At 36.4% G+C, this 20,155-nt stretch overlaps 1 protein-coding gene across 1 annotated transcript; it reads right to left on the reverse strand.

The window, feature by feature from the left end:
* Positions 1 to 364: 364 nt before the first annotated feature.
* LOC149819654 (putative arabinosyltransferase ARAD1) lies at positions 365 to 14,868 on the reverse strand. The gene is made up of 9 exons (XM_089982823.1): positions 14,379 to 14,868; positions 13,571 to 13,744; positions 12,330 to 12,487; positions 12,027 to 12,174; positions 11,224 to 11,339; positions 10,977 to 11,115; positions 2,039 to 2,149; positions 1,864 to 1,932; positions 365 to 586 (listed from the first exon to the last, which is right to left on the reverse strand). Exons 1-9 carry the CDS (start codon positions 14,850 to 14,852, stop codon positions 458 to 460), a joined length of 1,518 nt encoding a protein of 505 aa, XP_089838949.1. The 5' UTR covers positions 14,853 to 14,868; the 3' UTR covers positions 365 to 457.
* Between the last annotated feature and the right edge of the window lie 5,287 nt (positions 14,869 to 20,155).

A 20,155-nucleotide genomic window follows, 5' to 3' on the forward strand; every position in this document is an offset into this window, starting at 1 on the left:
GGCCTATTTTGCATCTAGAGCACGTTTTTTTATGATAGTAGTACGGCTCTGTTTGGAAACTATTAGCTGAGATGGTGTTTTTGCATTTGAGATGGGAAGTGAAATCCTCTTTACTTTGTATTCACACTAAATAATGAAATTGCTAGGTACCACCTAGCCAGGATTTGGCAGCTGCCACTTTTTCAAATGCACGATCTCCATCCGACTACCAGTTCTCAAACACGTCCTATATTAAAAAACTAGCATCATTAGGTGCTCAAGTACGTCAAACCCTGTGAGAAAAAGAATAACATTCGTAGCTTAGCATAATTTAGGTGTTCATGTACGTCAAACCCAGTACAAAAAAGTTCTCGGGAACAAAAACAATGCAAAAATAAGCTTGACATTCTCACACTCCACAAAGAATACACAATATCATTTCAATGCAAGCTAATGCCACGTGCGCCATTATATAACATTACAATTTAAAGATTGGTCGTGTAAAATTTGCTATCCTGCACTCACATATGCACGAGTTCCTCGAGCCTTTGACCATCCGCTGGGACCGACGGACATGCAGTTTGATATTCAACAGTTTGCCTGCTATCTGTTGGGCAGAATTAAAAAGAAAATTGATATAAATGATACAAGAAAAGATAAAATCATTCGTAAGGAAGAAAAACAAAGGATCATTTGCCTTCAATTAGCTGCAAAAAATCACTGTAAAACACAATCCTTCATTCATTCACTAGCCATTACTAACATGTATTTACTATATAAGCACACATCAAAATCACGAGCTTTGTGCCAAATTTATCACAAAGCAATGAAATATGGCAAGACAATCGCCTGCTAGTACAACACTAAGCTTTGTGCATTTTTAGACTTTTGCCCATAATCACGAGCATTGAATGTTGTTAGCACACCCTACGGGACACATTTCATGTTAAAGTTAAGGAACCAGCAAGAGATTCAACCACCAGTTAGAGCAGACAGAAAAAGGAATTTCTCCAGATACACTGAAAGCATGTAAATGACAGACCAAACATTGCCGTTAACTGATGATCTTTTTAGACCGCAGACAATTGGTCATGATTATTGTGAAACAGGGATTTTAAGCCCTCAACAACAAACGAACATGGAATATTTCATGGGGCACCTTGAATCCCCATTATTCAGTTTGTTACTGATGGTTAAAGCAGTTCCTGACCCAGTTAATTGGATCAGCACTAGAGATGAAGTAATCCACAGACGTCAAAAGTTTGATTTGCACAAAACTGTGTTTGATAAACGCCTGTGTGTGTATTTATGTTATATTTATATCTTTATGAAAAAAATTGTTTAATTCTGAATTGAAGCATAAAGTTTATATAACTCAGTTGGCTCTTAATTTTGAATTGAAGAAAATGCCCTTGGGCCGAATCAACGATTTTAATCAAGTTAAATGGAAATGTCCATTTGACACAATTAAAGGTTCGAACAGGAAAAGCCAAAATTGTCCTTTACGTAATATATACAAAAAGGCATTGACCATAAGTGTAGACTGAAATCATGAGGTGGAACCTGAGCACCTGAAACAGATGCATGAAAGCACAGAAGAGGGAACCTTGACATATACTCCACGAAATAACTCATGGGATTATAAAAAAGGAATATTAGAATATAGCCATATTTATGAGCTCTTTTAGCACATTGGTTATTCTCCTAGCATTGAATATTGAATCATATCCATCACATTGGATCCAATTTTCACATAGCAAACAGTAACCTCATATAGATACCAAAGACATAAGACCTTTCAAATAAGAGCAATGACCTTCACACGAGAGAGAGAGAGAGAACAAATTAGAATGTTCAACATCTAAAACAAGAAATTTAACATACCATTCTCCAGGTTAAGTCCTCCGGACCCAATGGCTGAGCTGGACTTGAATAAAGAAAATGCCTCACAGACTAAACACAGCAGAAAATAAATCACATTGGCATGCCATTGATAATAACAACAATAGCAATAACAAACAAGCAGAAATTTGAGGTTCTTGCAATGTTGAAGGTCAACCTGGGCAAGATTGACACGCATATCTCTGATTTTACCAGGATCAATACTCCTTAAGTGTGCTAAAAGCCAGCCTGGTTGCAAAGCATCATGTGATGAAACAAATACAGCCATCTGTCCGCAGATTAAAACACATGTTAGGACATGAAAGACGAGGAAGGATCAGTACACTAGCATCAGTCCAAAATTAACTGCAAGATCAGATGAACTTTTTTTTTCTGAAAGATCACAAAATGGTGTAGACAAGCATCTGGATGAAGCCAAATAAAATTTAAAACTTCCAAATGCTTAATATAACTTTTGCTTGTTATACAAGATGAAGCTATTACCAGATTTATGCATGATGGATAAAAATCAGCATATAAACCCTGCTGAAAACTATTCAAAACGTGTGCTACAGAATGGCAGTGTGCCCGTGTCTAGGGCTGGTAAACAAGCCGATTGAGCCGAGCTTGGGCTGTTCAGGCTTGGCTAGTTAACAGTATTCCCCAGCTTGAAATCAGCTCATGATCTCATCACAAGCCAACCCGATTACGAGTTTGCTCATTTTTTAAAATATATATATTTTAATGTTTTTAAAGCTTGATAATATATAAAATACATATAATGTATGTATAATGAAAGAATCATGGACAGATACACACACTCACAAGGCACACACACACACACAACACAAGGTTTACGTGGAACCTACGTCCACGGTGAAGGAAGCTCTCTATATATATATATACATATATGTGACGATAATGAGAGAGGAGAGATCAATCTTATTTATAAGTGTTGATACATGAAGAGTCTTGTTTAACCACATGAGTTTGGTTGTTACAGGACTGATGCTTCTTATCTCTATTTGAGATAACACATGTTGATCATGTAGGAGTCTTCTTCACATGTTGGACTCGTAGAGTCCATATTCATCTTAACAGCCCCCCTCAAGCTCATTGGGCTAGACTGTACAGTGAGCTTGGTACACAAGAACTCATATCGAGTCGAGGTAAGAAGCTTGGTGAGAATATCAACAATTTGTTTAGGAGAAGGCACGTAGCAAACCCATAGTTGTCCTTTAGCAATTTGATCGCAGACAAAATGAATATCAACCTCAATATGCTTATTGAGGGTGTGAAAGACGGGGTGAACTACGAGGTAAGCAGCGTCAACATTATAACAACAAAGATTCGAGGGAGAGGACAGATGGACGCCCATTCTGGCAAGGAGATAATTCAACCAGAGAACTTCAACAACACCATTAGGGGGAGCACAATATTCTGCTTAAGTGTTGGATCGATCCACAGTTTGTTGCTTTTTAAAGCTCCAGAATATGGCATAAAAGACTCGGCCATCCTAATGTATCCAAAATCCAGCACTTTTCAAATATAAAAAAAATTTGTAATCTTGAAAATTTTACATGTGACGATTGTATTCTTGGCAAAATGAAAATATTGTTATTTCAAGAAAAAACTTTTGTCTCTACACGACTGCTTGAGTTGCATTCAGATGTTTCGGGTCCAACACCTGTTATATCTAAGGGTGAGTTTGCATATTATGTAATCTTTGTTGATGATTTTACTAGAAACACATGGATTTGTTTTTTTAAGCACAAATATGAAGTTTTTTCATATTTTCAAATATTTCACAATTTGATCAAAAACAAACTTCAAAAGGATGTCTCTATCTTTCGCACTGATTTAGGGAAAAAATTTTATCAAAAGATTTTAAAGATTATCTATAAACAAATAGTATCAAAAATCTTGTCCCTACACTTCACAACAAAATGGCGTGGCAAAAAAAAAACATAAGCACATCATAAAAACCACAAGAACTTGGTTTATCTCAAATCAAGTACCTAAAGAATTTTGGGCCGAAGCCACATTGACTACAGTTTACCTTATTAATAGAATGTCATCTGTCATCTTGAGAAATATATCACCAGTTGAAAAACTTTTTAAACTTCTAATTATTCTAGATTAAGAGTTTTTTGGTGTAAATGTTTTGTTTTCACTGATAAAAATGATAAACTTTCTTCTCGTGCTATTTCTTATGTTTTTTTGAGATATGAAAATAACTAAAAAGGCTATAGATGCTTTGATTTTAAAAGTAAAAAATTATATATTTCAAGAAATGTGTATTTAAAAAAAATAGAATTTAAAAATCCTAAGGAAATAACTGAATATTCTTTCATGTTGGATCTAATTCCAAAGTTTGGTGATTATGATGTTGATCTTGACGAGAATCATGATATCATAAATGATATGGTGAATGAAGAAGAATCTCATGATAATGGGATAAGTGAAGAACAACCTCGAGATCAGAATTGTATCCAATATTCCAGGCATAATAGTTATGAACATCCATGTGCCTTTAAAAAATATAATGAAATTCAAACTAGGTCATCTAGAGTATCAAAACCCCCTGAAAAATTTGCGCCTTATGAGTCATTTTCACCCAAGTATCAAGCTTACATTGCATTGATACATTCCTATATAGAACCCTCAAACTATGTTGAAGCATAAAAACATCTTAAATGGTTAGAAGCCATGAGGGTAGAATTAGAAGATTTAGAAAAAGTGAATACTTGGATTGTCCAAGATATTCCTCTAGGAAAGAAACTCATAGGTTGTTGTCGATGGGTATATAAGAAAAAAATCAAGAGTGATGAAACTCTTGAAAGATACAAAGCTAAGTTAGTTGCTAAGAGATACTCCCAAGAGTATGAAATAGATTATGAGAAAACCTTTGCCCCTGTTGTTAGGACGACTAGAGTTAGAATCATAGTAGCCCTTGCCGCTATGAAGAAATAGCCTATATATCAAATGGATGTTAATAATGTGTTTCTCAATAAAAAATTTGTTGAAGAAGTCTATATGAAGGCACCGCCCGACATAATAATTATTCCTAAAGAAAAGACTCTTCGTTTAGATAAGACATTGTATGACTTTAAACAAGCTTCAAAGGCTTGATATAACATGTTTAGTCAAGTTATACTTGATGTTGGATTTTAATCTTGTCTAACTGACACAACTTTATTTGTTAAGATTTTTTATGCAGGTATTATTATTATTCTCATTTGCGTGGATGACAGATCATCATAGAAGGTGAAAAACAAGGAGTTGAACATATTAAAAGACTTCTCAAAATACATTTTGAAATAACTAATTTGGGGTTTTTAAAATATTTTCTTGGTATAGAAGTTGCTTATTCTTCTAAAGGTCATTTGTTGTTTCAATCTAAATTTGATTTGCATATTGTTGTCGGGTCTGGTATCTCAAATGACATCTTATCGGGGATGTCATCTGAGATAGGTTGACATTTCCGAAGTGGTAAATGTCAAAATAAAGATTAATGATGGAGAACCACTTGAAAATCCAACATCATACAGACAACTTATCGGGGCATTGTCATATATCTCAATTACGAGACCTGACATTGCGCATGCAGTTCACACAACGAGTCAGTTTCAGCATGCTCCCACCACTGTCCATATTAGAGCAGTTTTGCGTATTATTAGATATATTAAAACTTCTGTTTTTTTATGACTTTTCTTGTTTGATTCTTCATCATTAGATTTAGTTTATTCTACCGATACTGACTAGGAGGTGATCTCAATAACCGACATTCAACCAATGGTTTTTGTGTATTTTTAGGTGACTCTTTAATTTCATAGAAGTGTAAGAAGCAACATAAAGTTTTTCTCTCTTCGACTGAAGCAGAATACCGAGCTATGGCTACAACCACTATCGAAGTGGTCTGGCTAAGGAAATTGTTGGCAGACATGAGAGTTCGAATTAAAGGAGCATAGCAAATGTGTTGTGACAGCAAAAGTTTCATCTACATTATCAGTGTAAAAACCAAAAATTTTCGCTAATAAATTTTGTAAATATTACGAAATATGCAATTTGGGCCTCAGAACTGTTACCGTTATCGGATCCATAAAAGAATTCGTAAATAACCCACAATGGGGTGTTAAATTAAACTTATAATATAAATTTTTAATTAAATAAATAATTAATAGTATTTATAAGAAAAAAATAAATAAATTTTGGTACATAGGGTCGGACCCACAGTTGGATCCAAACAGATCCAACTGAGGATCCGTCATTCACAGGCAAACCGGGTCCATTTTAATAATGGACCCAGCGTTGCGGGTCGCGGGCTTGGACCCAGACCCGAGTCCAATTTAAAAAAAGAAAGGGGGCGTTAAAACAGGAATTCTTGCTTTCAAGAATCCGAAACAGAAAGGGGCGGGGATGGGGTTACGCAGAGCGTAACCGAACCCCGTGCTTCTTGGAGGAGAAGGGTGGGGGTTCGGTAGGATATAAGGAGGGGGTGGAGAGGGTTTCACCCTCTTCACTCGGCCCTCTCTCTCTCTCTCTCTCTCTCTCTCTCTCTCTCTCTCTCTCTCTCTCTCTCTCTCTCTCTCTCTCTCTCTCTCTCTCTGTCTCAGTGTGCGCACGCCAGATAACTGGGGCTACCAGCTGCCATTGAAGGCCATAGCGAGCAGCCCCGTCACGAGAAGCGTCAGCCGCGGCTCTGTACTCGCGTCTCCAGCCTCCGATCGCCGGAAAATCTTCTAAAAGGTACGGGTCTTCTTGGAAATGGGGTGAGGGATCGAATAGGGGTTAGATTCTATGTGTGTGTGGGGGGGGGGGTTACCGTGAGTAGCAAACCAAAATTTTTGTTTTGGGGGTTTTATTTTTTTTATTCCGGATGAGTGGTTGCTGGAAATCCACACTAAGGGGAGGATTTGGGGTTCTGTCAACCCTAAACCTAAAACCCCAAATCTATGATTTGGGGGTTTCGTATTTTCCTTATGAGGGGTTTTTTTTGTTTTTGTTGGATTTCTGGAAAAGGGGAAGGGTTTCGATTTTTGCTATGGTTTCGACTGTCATGAAAAAAAAAAGGAAAAGAAAAACAAAAACAAAAAGAAAGGTTGCCTCCGTATAATTCCTATGTTAATTAAAGGTTTGAGATGTCGATCATAGTTCAAAATGCTAAGGTTCATTTCATGCTTTGTATGCTTACCCAATGGCTAGCCCATCTAGGCAATCTACACGTGTTTCATCCAGCCTTTTTTCTATTTTTAATTAATTGATTAGTTAATGTTTCTGATAAGAGTTTACCTTTCATGTTTAAATAATGTGCCATGCATTTTTCGTATACCATGTTGTTATATTGGTTTTTAAATTGTTTGGTTGTTGTGTGGTACTCGAATGCTATTTCATTGTTCAGGCAAGACAAGGATGCTTGTATACTATGGACACTTGGATCCATGTCAATGCTTTTGCACATTGGCATTGCATGTTTGCTGTAGTGCGGATATACTTTCCCATGAGTATGCACATGATTATTGGATTGCAAGATGAACGATAGAGCGTGCTAGTTGTAGGAGTCAGTAAGTGCACTAGATGAAATGTGTCTGGGATTTTACTGCCCATTCCAGAAAAGTGGCAAGTATATCATATTGTTTGCAGAAAACATTTTTATCTTGCAACTGTCTTCTTCATTTGTGAAACATAGTCAGAGGGGAATCTTGGCCATACCCCAGGCTTGTGCAAGACAGTATGAACGACAAGTTCCTTGTTGCTTGGTGTAGGTTTCACATTTTGTTTTCATTTTATAGCACAAAGAGCTTTAATATATATATAGGTTTAATATGAAAAACATTGAATCTGCACATTTGAACTTTGTACTACCTATTTATGCAATTACTCAATGGTTTGTAAACTCTTAATACAAAGGAATGAACATCTGTGACTTAATCATGTATAGTGTTAGGTTCAAAATTGAGTAATCATTAGAAGTATACTTGCTAAAATGAATATCGGTTAGTGTTAATTGACTACACTATTATGTGTTGAACAATTAGTGTTAATTGAATACTCTTTTAATGTTAATAGCATGCCTCTAAACAGTTTGTGTCAATTGAATACCTTGGTGTATGCTGAACAGTTAATAGAAATTGTATACTCTGTGATATTCTGATTATCATACCCTATTATACTAGCGTACCCTGCTATCCTCTGATTAGACATAGTTGAGCTGTATTGCAACAGTATGACCTGCTTTCACCGTACTGATTTTTATTGCACCATTACGAATTGCTTTCACAGCTCTGATTTTCTTGAAACAGTAGGAATTGACTTCACTTGATTGTAAGTATGACTCAGTTAATGTTTCTTCTTGAGCATGTATGCTTTATGGATATATGAAACTTTACATGTACTCTCACACACTCAAAGGAAATGTGCATTGGTTAATACACGTATATGATGTAGTTACCACACGTAGTGAAAATGCATATGATTGAGTAATTACATGCATATGGTTGGGTTATGTTTGCATGAGTACACATGCTTTTGGCATTTTGGCCTAGTGTTATAAATAAAACACTACTTTTATTTTGTTATGTGATGCATCGATGGCCTAAATGGACCATCATCGGCCTGGAGAGCCGTGGGTTGGGTTTCTTTCATATATATTTTGAACTGCATCACTTAAACCACATAAGTTGGTATGACACACTACTACACTGTTCTGGTTGTTCTAACGGGCTGGAGTCCCGTAAGGGTCCCCGCAAAGGAAAATGCGGGTTTTCACTTTACTTTTGCATATGGTGTTGCAAACTTAAAGAATTAACCTTTAATAAAAATATAATGAATAAGAACAGTGTAATATACGTTCTGGGATATCTCATCAGGAGTATGAGAATCTTAAAGATCCGGTCTTGGGGAGACTGTGAGGATACAAAAACTCCGTGTGCTGTAATTTTGTCCCCTGAACCCGATATTGAAGTTCTTTCTCCTGGCCACGGTTTTAGGGAGAGTCTGCAACTTTACCCGGCAGTGGTATGTTTGACACAACTGTTGTTTATGGTATCAAGGAAGTGACACTTGTGGGCGTGGGGTGTCCCCGACATTAGATGTGGAAGTCTAATGTTCCGAAGGTAATTCGGTCGAGGGCTAAGTTGAAACCCAGTAATAAAATACAAATTGTGTGTTAAGCTACCCTGGGAACCTACTTGACCTCTGGGATTATACCCGTTTGGTGTATCCGCGGGCAACGGTAATTAAAAATAGGAACTTAAAGTTGTGTGCATTTAATAGGGCATGCATATGGAAAGATAGAACTTAAATGAAAGATAACAAAAGGAATCATGCATTACACATAATCATGCATTTTCCTATTATGCATTAGATCATGCATATTTGAATTGTTCTATATATCATGACATGATATGGTGGTAGTATATAATTTACTTCTTGAAAGCATGCTGCAAGGTTTGGTTATTTAGTTCTTGATATATGGTAGTGCTTTACCGTTCTCGACTGGTGAGTATATGTAATTGGTTGCATGTATGGTTACTTAAATTCTGCAAATCTTATATCTGCACTCACTCAAATCATTACATAAAATCTTATCCATGTTCTTTGTCTCACCTGGTTTCTTTAGAAGTAGTTGTGCTCAGAATTTCGGTTCTGACACCCTACTTTGTTGGTTTTTCACAGGATATGATGAACAATGAGGTTGGACTGGCTACTAGGAAGGGATGAAAGTCATACTTGGGCTTGTCAGCTTCAGCAGGGGACAGAGTGGCTCTTTCTTTTGTTTCAGTTCTTCTTGCTTTTTCAGTTGTTACTTTACTTTCAGTCGAATAAAACATTGTCTCTACAATTTACTCTTACTCATAAATAAAGAAATTGTTTTGGTTCTTATGGATGATGGTTGCAAGTTCGTTTGTGGTGATTGGGCTATCCAATGAAAATTGGAACTGTGAGGACCCTGGATCTCTGGGAAGGTTTCCGCATTGAAAAAAATTTATTTCGCATTTTCAAAGGGTATAATTTAGGGTCGTTACAGTCAGCAACCAAACCTTTTATGAACGTATCAAGCATATAGAGATAGATTGTCACAATGTATGAGAGGAGTACCTTAGCAATATTGATCTACCATATGTCACTTTCGAATATCAATTGGAAGATTTCATCACCAAACCTTTTGTTGCTTCTAGATTTCATTTTCTCCTACGCAAATTTTCAGTTATCCAACCGTAAGTCTGAGGGGAGAGTTAAAAATGTAAATATATGTACATACATTACATGTATGGTAACTACTAAGTCTTGGGATTGTTAAAAGGCAACTAGTCAACATTGTTGACTAGTTTGAATTCAACACCTATAGAGCCATTGGGAGAGACCCCAACGGCTCTAAATAGAGTTGTTGGGTCTCTCCCAACTTCTCTATAGGGTCCCTTGGCTGTGTATAAATAGGGGATGGCTCCGCTCTATAATGCATGCTTCTTGCATGTACGTTGATTAATAAAATAAATTTTTTATCCCTTGTTTTTGCCCCTTTAGTGGGTGTTTGTATATGAGCCCATTTTGTGGCTTGTGTATGTTCTTTTGGTGCTTTGGTGAAACACTTTGAGTGTCCACTTTGTTGATTTGGCAAACTATCTTCGGAGGACCTTGTTTCCTTTCAGATGTGTCCGCCCACCCTTTTCTTTGGAAACAACCATGTCATACCATCCATACCCATGTGACATAGGGCCATATGCCTAAAAGAACCAGACAAGGCTCTCCCATGTTACAAAACCTTGAAGGTTGTTGAATTACATCAAACAATGGAAAGATTTGATCTGTAGATAAGAGTGGAGGAAAGCATAAAGGGATAAACTTATTACGATCATTATAGTCTACCGCATCTAGACCGGCAGACCGAACATGTAACTGAACAGAAACAAGTAAATAAAGGACGAAAAAAATGACTCAAAGAGAGAGAGAGAGAGAGAGAGAGAGAGCAACAAGTAACAATGGCAGAACTTGTGTTTAGCAAAGTACATACCATTTATGTGCATTTCTAGAACAAAGAAAAAAATGCTCCATCTCACATGTTTTATCTACATTCAGATGGAATTTTTAGGCTGCATTGTGTGTGAAATTTGTACCTTATGATAATTAAGAATTCCCTCAAATGGGAGCTCCAGCTCATCACTGATGATAACAGGGACGCATCCACTAACAATAGCATCAAATAACCTAGCTGATGATGGAGTATCCCCAGCAGGGCTTAAGCAGAAAATGGATCTAGAGTACACCAAAGAAAAAGGAAAACCTTCTGTCAAATACGCATAAGTTATGACAACATTATGGTTAAAAAGGAAGAAAACTAAAGCACAAGACAATAAAAATTACGTGTGCATGCCATTCTGAGCAGCTGCTTTCCCTGCCACCCCAATAGTTCCCTCCTCAATAACGACACCCTCCTTGTTGACAAGTTCATCCACAAGTTTGGCACGAATTTTTCCTCCCTAAAGTCGAGAAATGTAGGAATTAGCAACTATATAACTATATAAGTCAAACCTGATACAAACAGATCTTTTTGACAGAGAATGATAAGGCTACATAAGCCAACCTGAGCTCGAAGCTCAAGTCTAGAGTATTAGAGCTCAGCTTGGAATAGCCTAGAGTAAGCTCAAGCTAGAGTAAAGCTTGGCTTAAAAATCTCAAGCAGGTTAATCTAATAAAAGTTGTTGCTTATTGCCAAGACAGTGGAGGCTGGGGTCAAAGCAGTAACCTAAATGCAAAGCAGATGTGAATTCCACTGCACCAGTTGTAAATCTATCAACAGAACTTATGTATATTGCCACACGGAGCACATTTTAGGGGAGTCTTTCTCCCCATTTTTACAGAGAAGAAGTGACTTGAGCTCCACGGATAAAAAGTCAGCACTAATTCTTTTGTGTTATCAAACACACCCTTAATGAGCATATTATCCACAAAGTGGGAAAAAAATACTGAGATTTATCAGCAGTAGGCAGGATGACTTCAAAGGGAAAAATTATCACAACCATCCACATCAATAATATTTGGTTGCCTAACATGTTCATCCCAGTGCACCCACTAACAGCTTTGTATCATGAATATGGTAGCTTGGAATCAGCTAGCAAGAAACCAAAGCCTCAACAAATATAAATGCAATGGACAGAGAGCCATACAGCATTCCTTTTCAGCCTTCCACGGAAGAACAGCAGGGTCTTTCTTTGAGATTCACTTTTCGATAAGCAATTGGCATCACAAACATCCACATTAGGAACATATGGAAGAATCACATCCTTTTCCAGATAGACTTCACCAGGCTTATACCTGCATGAGTGCAGATATATATATATATATATATATATATATATATATATATATATATATATATATGAAACATCATTAATTTCAGAAGTCAACGGTACTTGCTAGAAGAAAGACCCAATCCAACATAAGACACAAAAGAAAAGAGAAAATATGACCAGTTCCCCGTAGAGTCCATATCAGGTAGAAGCCAAATAGCATTTTTCATAAATCTCCTAACTGATTTGAAAGACCAAGGATGGTGAACGGGCAGTATATGATCCCTCCCTTCAGATCGCTTCCAGGATGGCTGGTCTGTGACCCATTTCAATGCCTCCTACATGCACAAACCATTGTATTATTTTCTTAGTTTAAAATGCTCAGATCATAGTTGAGTATTTTCCTCTCTGATATTTTCAGTAACATGACAGGCAAAGTTCAGACATTTGCTATATGTTGATCAACCATTTCAAAAACAATTGGTCAATACTCTATATTATTCTTAACAAACCGATGTCCATAGAGACATGCCCAAAACTCCAGAAAAGAGCATATGAAATTCAACATAAGAGTGATGATCTGGCCTCTACGCTGGCATATATGAACTACCTTTGTAAACAGAGACACTGCAACCAGTGCAGATCCACGTGAATACAATTCAAAGACATGAACAAGTTACAAAAAGTTGGCCAAGAGAGGAGGCATACACATCAATCCATGAGTACACATGCATGTAACCAGTAGGGACACGGATAGAAATCAAAGACATGACAAATTATGAAAACTAGGACAAAGGGGCACACACATATGCGTGTACGAGAGTCCACGTTGTAATTGGACAATTACAAAGTACCACGTCACAGTTCCAAAACAATAAGGAATCCCACTGACAGGAAACAGAAATTAGCAATATAATCAAAACAAATGAGACAAGAACATTAAAGTAACAATAAGAAGACATGGAAATGGCATCATCCATGTTCATGAGGTGCAACGGTGGATTCAGTGTCAGTGCCAGTGTTGGCATTGATGTAATGCAATATGAGCACGTGTATTGTGAAGCTAATTGAAGTGTGCAAATGACATAGCATGGCCCTAAATCTTAGAATGCAGATAGGGAATAGCGGGTGTTCCATTTACAACAGCGGCAATACAAAAGATAAATAGCACAAATTCATACGTGAATAACAATTGTTCAGCAATGCCATGAAGAACTGACTTGTAAGCTGGTTTGGCTTATCTACTTCCTATCATTTACCAAAACTTAAAGGGCTGACACGAGCCACATTCGGTCAAGACCATATTACTGGCAATGCCACTTTTTCAACACATTATCTCAAAGTCATAAGCATAGCATCCCATATCACTTGACCAATAAAATTATATCACCAAACATAAACCTTTGACAGGCAGCCCACACCCTGTATAGTCTCTTGCATTGCTGTTTCTCCATCAAAAAGAAGCTAATAGTCGTGAAAAATGGAATGTAGAACAGATCCGCATCCTCTTGACGATGAACCCTCATCACATTCTTCAACAGCCTCGAAGACTCAGGAGCAATCAAATCCGCCCACAGCCAATAATCAATTGAATGCTGCAATAGAGAACAAGTCGTATCACATATCATCATACTTAGAAAACACATTCCATAGAATTCGTGCTAATTTAAAGATTATACAGAAAGAGGAACGTGTATCTTCCAGCATGGTACTAATGTCAAAAAACTACCAAATGAAATAGAAGCGAAGGTTTGAGGCCGTTTGACTGAACCTGGGCTAATTTCCCGGTTTAGTTCAAATTGAAAGGTAAACATGGAATTATTTAAACAAACTAATCACTGTAACACCGAAAATGGATATGTTCATGTATAATACGTATCGGTACAGGTACCTAAAAGGCTAAAACTAAGTAAGTACATTATTGCTCGGCAAGGAAAGGAACTAAGACGCGGCCATCGCCAAATAAACTATCAAAAAGAATATGAAAACCACAATTTATCATTGATTCAATGAACGTAAACCATTTTCTTTGAAGTGTTGTGGTTTAAATAAATAAATAGATCAAATTGTTAACCAATTACTGATTCCAAGTGATCACCGCAATTAGAAAACAACTTGTCAGATTTAGCTCTAACTCGAAATAAGATAAGCAACGAACACCAAAAACCAACAGATCCCAGCGATTCTTACTGGAATGAAGTCAATATAAGTCGAGATCGAAGATCTCACCTGTTCAATCAATCTGTGAACGGGGCTACCATTCGACGTCAGATTCTCGGTCTCTCTATATGAATTCCTGAACAGCCACAAAAGATCATACGTGAATTTCGACGGCATATCGTAAACATAAATCCTGAGCACCGACGGATCGAAAGCTCCCTCGTCGAAAACCAGATCGTCCACGAGCTTCACGAGTTTGCCGGCAGTGTCTCCGCTGGATTCCGTAGCGGATCCCGGCAACGGCGACCTAGTTTTCAGGAATTTCTCAAGGGAGGCGACGAAGGAGTATTCCGGGACGGTGTTCCGAGTGTAGGGTCTGACGGCGGCGAATCTAGGGCTTTGTGAGCGAGTGTAGGAGTAGATGATGAAGGAGGTGATGACGAGAATGGCGACGGTGAGGGCGTAAATGAGAATGGAGGGTCTAGTGGATAGGTAGAACGGGGAGTTCTTAGGGTTTGGAAACGAGAAGCGTTTCCCCGCCATGGATGGAGTCGCTCGGCTTTCCAGAGTAACAGAACGGAGGGAGCGGTATTTATTGGAGGACGGTGCCGCTGGGCTAAGTGAGTCCACATGTGTGGTCGCTCGTGTGATCTTCAGCAAGCTCGTGCGCACCGATGTCTTACACGTGCGCCTCGGTGGTGTCAACAGGACGGGTTTGGTTCGGATCCAAGTGAGACCAAACCCATATTTGATTTGAGATGCTGGTACCGGGTCTGGACTCAGGTTTAATCGGACCTACCAAAGAGAAACCATACCTGGATCTTATTAGGATTGCATGAATCAGACCCAGATCATATCCGATAAAATAATAATTTTTATGTTTTTTACATTTAAAAGTTGCAGATCTTAGTCAAAACTCGTGTCGGGACTGGGTCTGGTGTAAAATTTCATAAACCATACTGGGCTCTATATATTAATTGGATCCTTTTAATTTGACTCAGATTCTACTTGGACCTCCTTGTTTATTACCAAACCCTAACCCTATAGGGTTTGGTACTGCTCGGGTTCGGGTCAAACCTGACCCATTGACACCCCTATTTGGGCCCTTCGACTGCCTAGTTAATGCAAGTGAAGATGGATCAGATATTGGTTGGGTCATGCTTGACCCAATATAGTATATCCGAACTTGCGTAACAGGTTAACAGCTTAACGGATCAGGTTACGGGTCCGTATATGATTCCATTCATATAATGGAGTCTCTTAGACAGTGTTTGCATCCCAGCACAAACGCCACACAGACCGAACTCATGGTGTTTGCCCAGGACTGGCGCGTCCTGCGCAACACTTTATAAGGGGCCTACATAGGACGTGGTGTGTCATGTCCTGAACACCATGCACACCTGCGTATCAAATGCAGGACAGCATCCGGGCAGGGACCAGTTGGTCCCCTAACGAATGTATCCCGCGTATCGAACATGCCCTTAGTTACGGATCTGATCCGAGTCACTGTGGGGCTGGATTGGATGAAAAAATGGGGAAAAGCTATTGTTTTGTCCTTGAGAAAGGCAAAATGGATTGGTCAGATCCCGTTACCGCAGATCCAGGCTAAACGAGTACAGTGTATTATTCCAACACGGGCCAGAGTAGACGCAATCCTCTATGTTCCCAAACTGGCCCGGATTCGAATTCAAGTATGTTACATAGATCTACGTAGAATTCAGTTCAGACTAGCATTGGAACACCAGCTGATCATCGTGCCTATGTAAGCCTTCATACGGCTGCTAAACACCACTGCAGGGGTTCACCTGCGTGGCCAGCAGGGTGGCTGTGAGGGTCTTGATACGAAGACACTAAATCAAACCCCACCAATGACAAGTGTGTATCAGGTGGGCCACATAAGGCAAGGTGGTTGTGGGCCACACTCCCGGTATGAGCCCGAGCTTCCTTATATGCACAAATGTTTGTACTTCTAGCTAAACACTATAAAAACATTTGCATTTTATCGAGGAATCGGGTGACCATAAATGATAATGTCTCGACTTGTCTTTTTTTTCCTTTTGTTATTTTTCAGATTTTCAGTTAGGAGGCCATAAAATATCATAAAACAGGCAAAAAATGTATAGTCGCTTTTGTTCATTTCTTATTTTAGGAATATTGTTGGGGTTATATCTCACCACTCATTTATTGTTTTTTCAGTGAATCAGGTGTTGTTTGAAAAGTATTTTTATCTGAAATTTTTTTTTATAATCCTTCATTTTATTGGTCAAAAAATCCTATGAAGATAGATTATTCAGTTATTTCAGCCTCTAAAGTATGTTTCTATTTCGGTTTTAGAATTCATAAACGAAAACCCTATATGGTTTTCGATTTTGACTTAAAACATGAAGTTATAGTTCAGTGTCTCATCTTTTAAACGATTATAAAAACACAAGTTTTCAACATCGGATCAAAGAGATATAGATATGAGAAAAAAGACTCTTATACAAAAAAATCATATATTTATGTAGAATTTTGCATATATAAAAAGTTTGCATATGTGACGGGTAAAAATATCTTTTCAAATATAGATATTTGTGATTTTGAACATGAGAATAATAGCAAAAATTATAAAACATTTAGAAAAATGTGTCAAATTAGTAGTACAGTACGATAATTTTTTGTTTACAAAATTATATTTTTTTAGTTGAGCAAATATGGTCTGAGTCAATTATTATTAAATCAACCATATTGAATCCAACTATAGTCATCATAACACTTAAGAGGGGTATAATGATAGAGGATGGCATAAGGGATGCAAACTCTTTTCTTGCTACAATGTGACCTCTCTCTCTCCTCTCTAATGAGGAAAGGACTATAATTTTTTTCCCTATCTAAACCAGCCTGGACGTAATTTAGGATTGAAGTACTCATATACTCACACTTTATGGTATACCCAGCGTATATGCATCAAAATGTGTAGTATGTTGTTGGAGGGAAACCTTGTGCCATAAATAAAATACATTAAACAATGGAAAAAAATAATGTAATCAATTAATTATCAAAGAAAATAAATCACGTAATCAAATTCATAATTATTGTCCCTAATGCATTTCTTATCCAAATTTGCCTTTTCATAAGATTAGTGCACATTCTATTTTGATCATAATATTAATAGATATTAGTTTTTTTCAATAATCCTAAGAAAACACCCTCATCTTTGATTGCACATTGGCTACCCTCATGTTGGTAAAACCCTTGAGGTCCCTCCTGCCCACCCGATATTAGTCTCTCTTAGCCAACCTCAAAAGATGCTTGAAATGTTGATATACTCAAAAGTTGCTTGAATTTTGTTTATTTTAACTTTTATATTTGAATGAAATTCAAGCAAAATTCAGATTAAAATCAAGTTAAATTTAGGTAAAATTCAAGACTCTAGTTAGGTCCACTATGAACTGTAGATCTTATATGATATCAGATTTGATGATTTCAATTACGGGTTGGTTCAAAAAATATGATTTTTAAAATTGGCTCTCTCATTTTGGGTTTTTTGACTTAGATAAGGTTCATAATTTGATTGTTTAAAATTGGTTAGATTGTATTTTGGATCCAACCCAATTAGTTTGGATATAATCCATGACATTTGGATTTAATTTGGGATGAATTAAGTTTGATATAATTTATAATATTTGCATTCAATCTCTCATTTAATTGGACTCATAGGGTCAAATGCTCCAAAAATGTCATTATTGTTTTGACAAAAATTTAAGTTGATATGTGAGTCACCTATTAAATTAGAGTCGACCTTGACATTCCTCATTCTGAGAGTATTGAAATCGGCAATCTATACGCCCAAATTGGTATTGATTTGAGCAATTTATCATCAAACGAATTTCATGCATAATTGTAGATCAAAAATCAATATTTTTTGGCGTTCACTAAATTTTTTTGTTGATTCGTGTGCATACTATTAAATATAAGACTACCATGACGATCTACATTTTGAGGGCTATCAAATTAATTATTTAAATATCGAATTCTGTTGAGTTTTGGGGTCTATAGGTCTCTTAGAAGGTTACCATGTCATTAAAGCTTAAGCTAAGGTAAGGAGACTCTACCTTTAATCTCTAACTTAATTAATTTTAAAATTTAATAAGTGAAGACTCATAATTTATATACTTATTTTATTAATAAAGAAAAATAATATATACTAACCTCTTATAATATAAATGAGACTCTTGCCTAAGCTCATCTATAAATAGAGGTATTCTTCCTAAGGAATAACAATGTTAATTCTCTCTCCCAATTGAAGTGTATCTATTTCTCTCTTCTTCCTCACATCTACATCTTTCTTCCAAACATAGAAGTAGTTCAGATCTTCATTAAAGACCTACAAATACCTTGGTGAAGGTATAAATCAGCCCGAAATGAATTGTGTGTGGAGGAAAATATGACAGTATCATTGTGAGAAACATGTTTTTGATAGAAAATCTCTACTTTCATGATGTTCGATTTCAGAATGCATTAGTCTACTATATTTTTGATCAAGAACTTAGATATGCATGTAATCTATGTCTAAAACATTTACGTTGTTAGATCTACATGATTTTTTTTTTAAACCTAAAATGGTATTTTTGAAAGATTGGTTTTGAAAAAACGATTTGAAAAATACTTGTTTCAAAACCTTAAAAAACAAGAATCATGTGAATAACTAGATCTATATTTTACTGGATTGTTCATCATGTATAATGAATATATAATGATGTTTTTAATTAGTATTTTAGTGCATATTCTATTTTGATCATAACATTAACATATATTGTTTTTTTTAATAGTAGTCCTATATAAAACACCCTCATCGTTGACTTTAAATTGGCTTTCCTGCGTTTGTAAGCTTGAAATACTCATTTACTATGCGTACATGGGATCAAAATGTGTAGTATGTTGTGCCATATATAAAATACAATTAAACAATGGAAAACAATTGTGTAATCAAATTCATAATTATTGCACAACGCATTTAGTACACAGAATTTCCTTTTCATAGAATTAGTGCACATTATGTTTTTATCATAATATTAATAAATATTAGATTTTTTGTTTATAGTCCTGGAGAAAACCTCCTATTGCTTACTGCACATTGGCTAGCCTCCGGTCGCTAAAGCCCTCAAGTCCCTCCTGCCCATAAGATAATAGATATTAGATTACCAAGTCTCTTTTATTTCAATTTTTTTTAGAAAAGTGCACCTTGTGTTTCTACTGCAGTTTATATATCATAATCCACACAACGGATTCACAGGATTGGTTTTGAGAACAGGACCCAAGGATACAATAAATTTACTATGTGATGACTAAATTACTCTTGCCATTCATAAACAATATTAAGACTATGTTAGTTTATATATTGATTTAACATTTTAAAGAGGAATTTACATTTAGCTCTGTTTTTCAATGCATGTACTATAAAGATTATAAATAAATAAATGCCTAACTTATGTAAAAATTACTCAAATAGGTAGGCAATTGGAATATGTAAACCTGCAAAATATGTAAAATGTTATGCTTAAGGCTTGAAAAATAATGGCTCAGAATTTTTGTAAATATTCAAGCGTACAAAATCATATTTATTGATCTGATTATGATAATCCAATATTTAATTCTAAGCAAATGGACTATGTAGGGTTAGATTTGCAAAAAAAAAATCTTATAAAAATCTGAGTTCATACTAGTTTACATATTTTGCTGGTTTAAATATTCCAATTTTTCAAAATGGGTGCTTGAACTTATTCAATATTCTTATGTAACTCAAGAAATCCCTAATTTTCTCTCCCTTATGTTCATTAAAATGACCTAATTCTCTCTCTATCTCT

This window comes from Nuphar pumila, chromosome 12 (assembly GCF_984573655.1).
Source record: "Nuphar pumila chromosome 12, dmNupPumi1.hap1.1, whole genome shotgun sequence".
In the NCBI taxonomy this organism is placed as follows: Eukaryota; Viridiplantae; Streptophyta; class Magnoliopsida; order Nymphaeales; family Nymphaeaceae; genus Nuphar; species Nuphar pumila.

What these genes read in the sequence shown, in the direction of transcription:
- LOC149819654 (XM_089982823.1), bottom strand. Translation starts at nt 14,852, where the DNA reads ATGGCGGGGAAACGCTTCTCGTTTCCAAACCCTAAGAACTCCCCGTTC. An exon ending in AATGCAAGAGACTATACAGG is followed by an intron (nt 12,488 to 13,570) that starts GTGTGGGCTGCC and finishes TTGTGCATGTAG; the next exon opens with GAGGCATTGAAATGGGTCAC. An exon ending in TGCGTGTCAATCTTGCCCAG is followed by an intron (nt 1,933 to 2,038) that starts GTTGACCTTCAA and finishes TGCTGTGTTTAG; the next exon opens with TCTGTGAGGCATTTTCTTTA.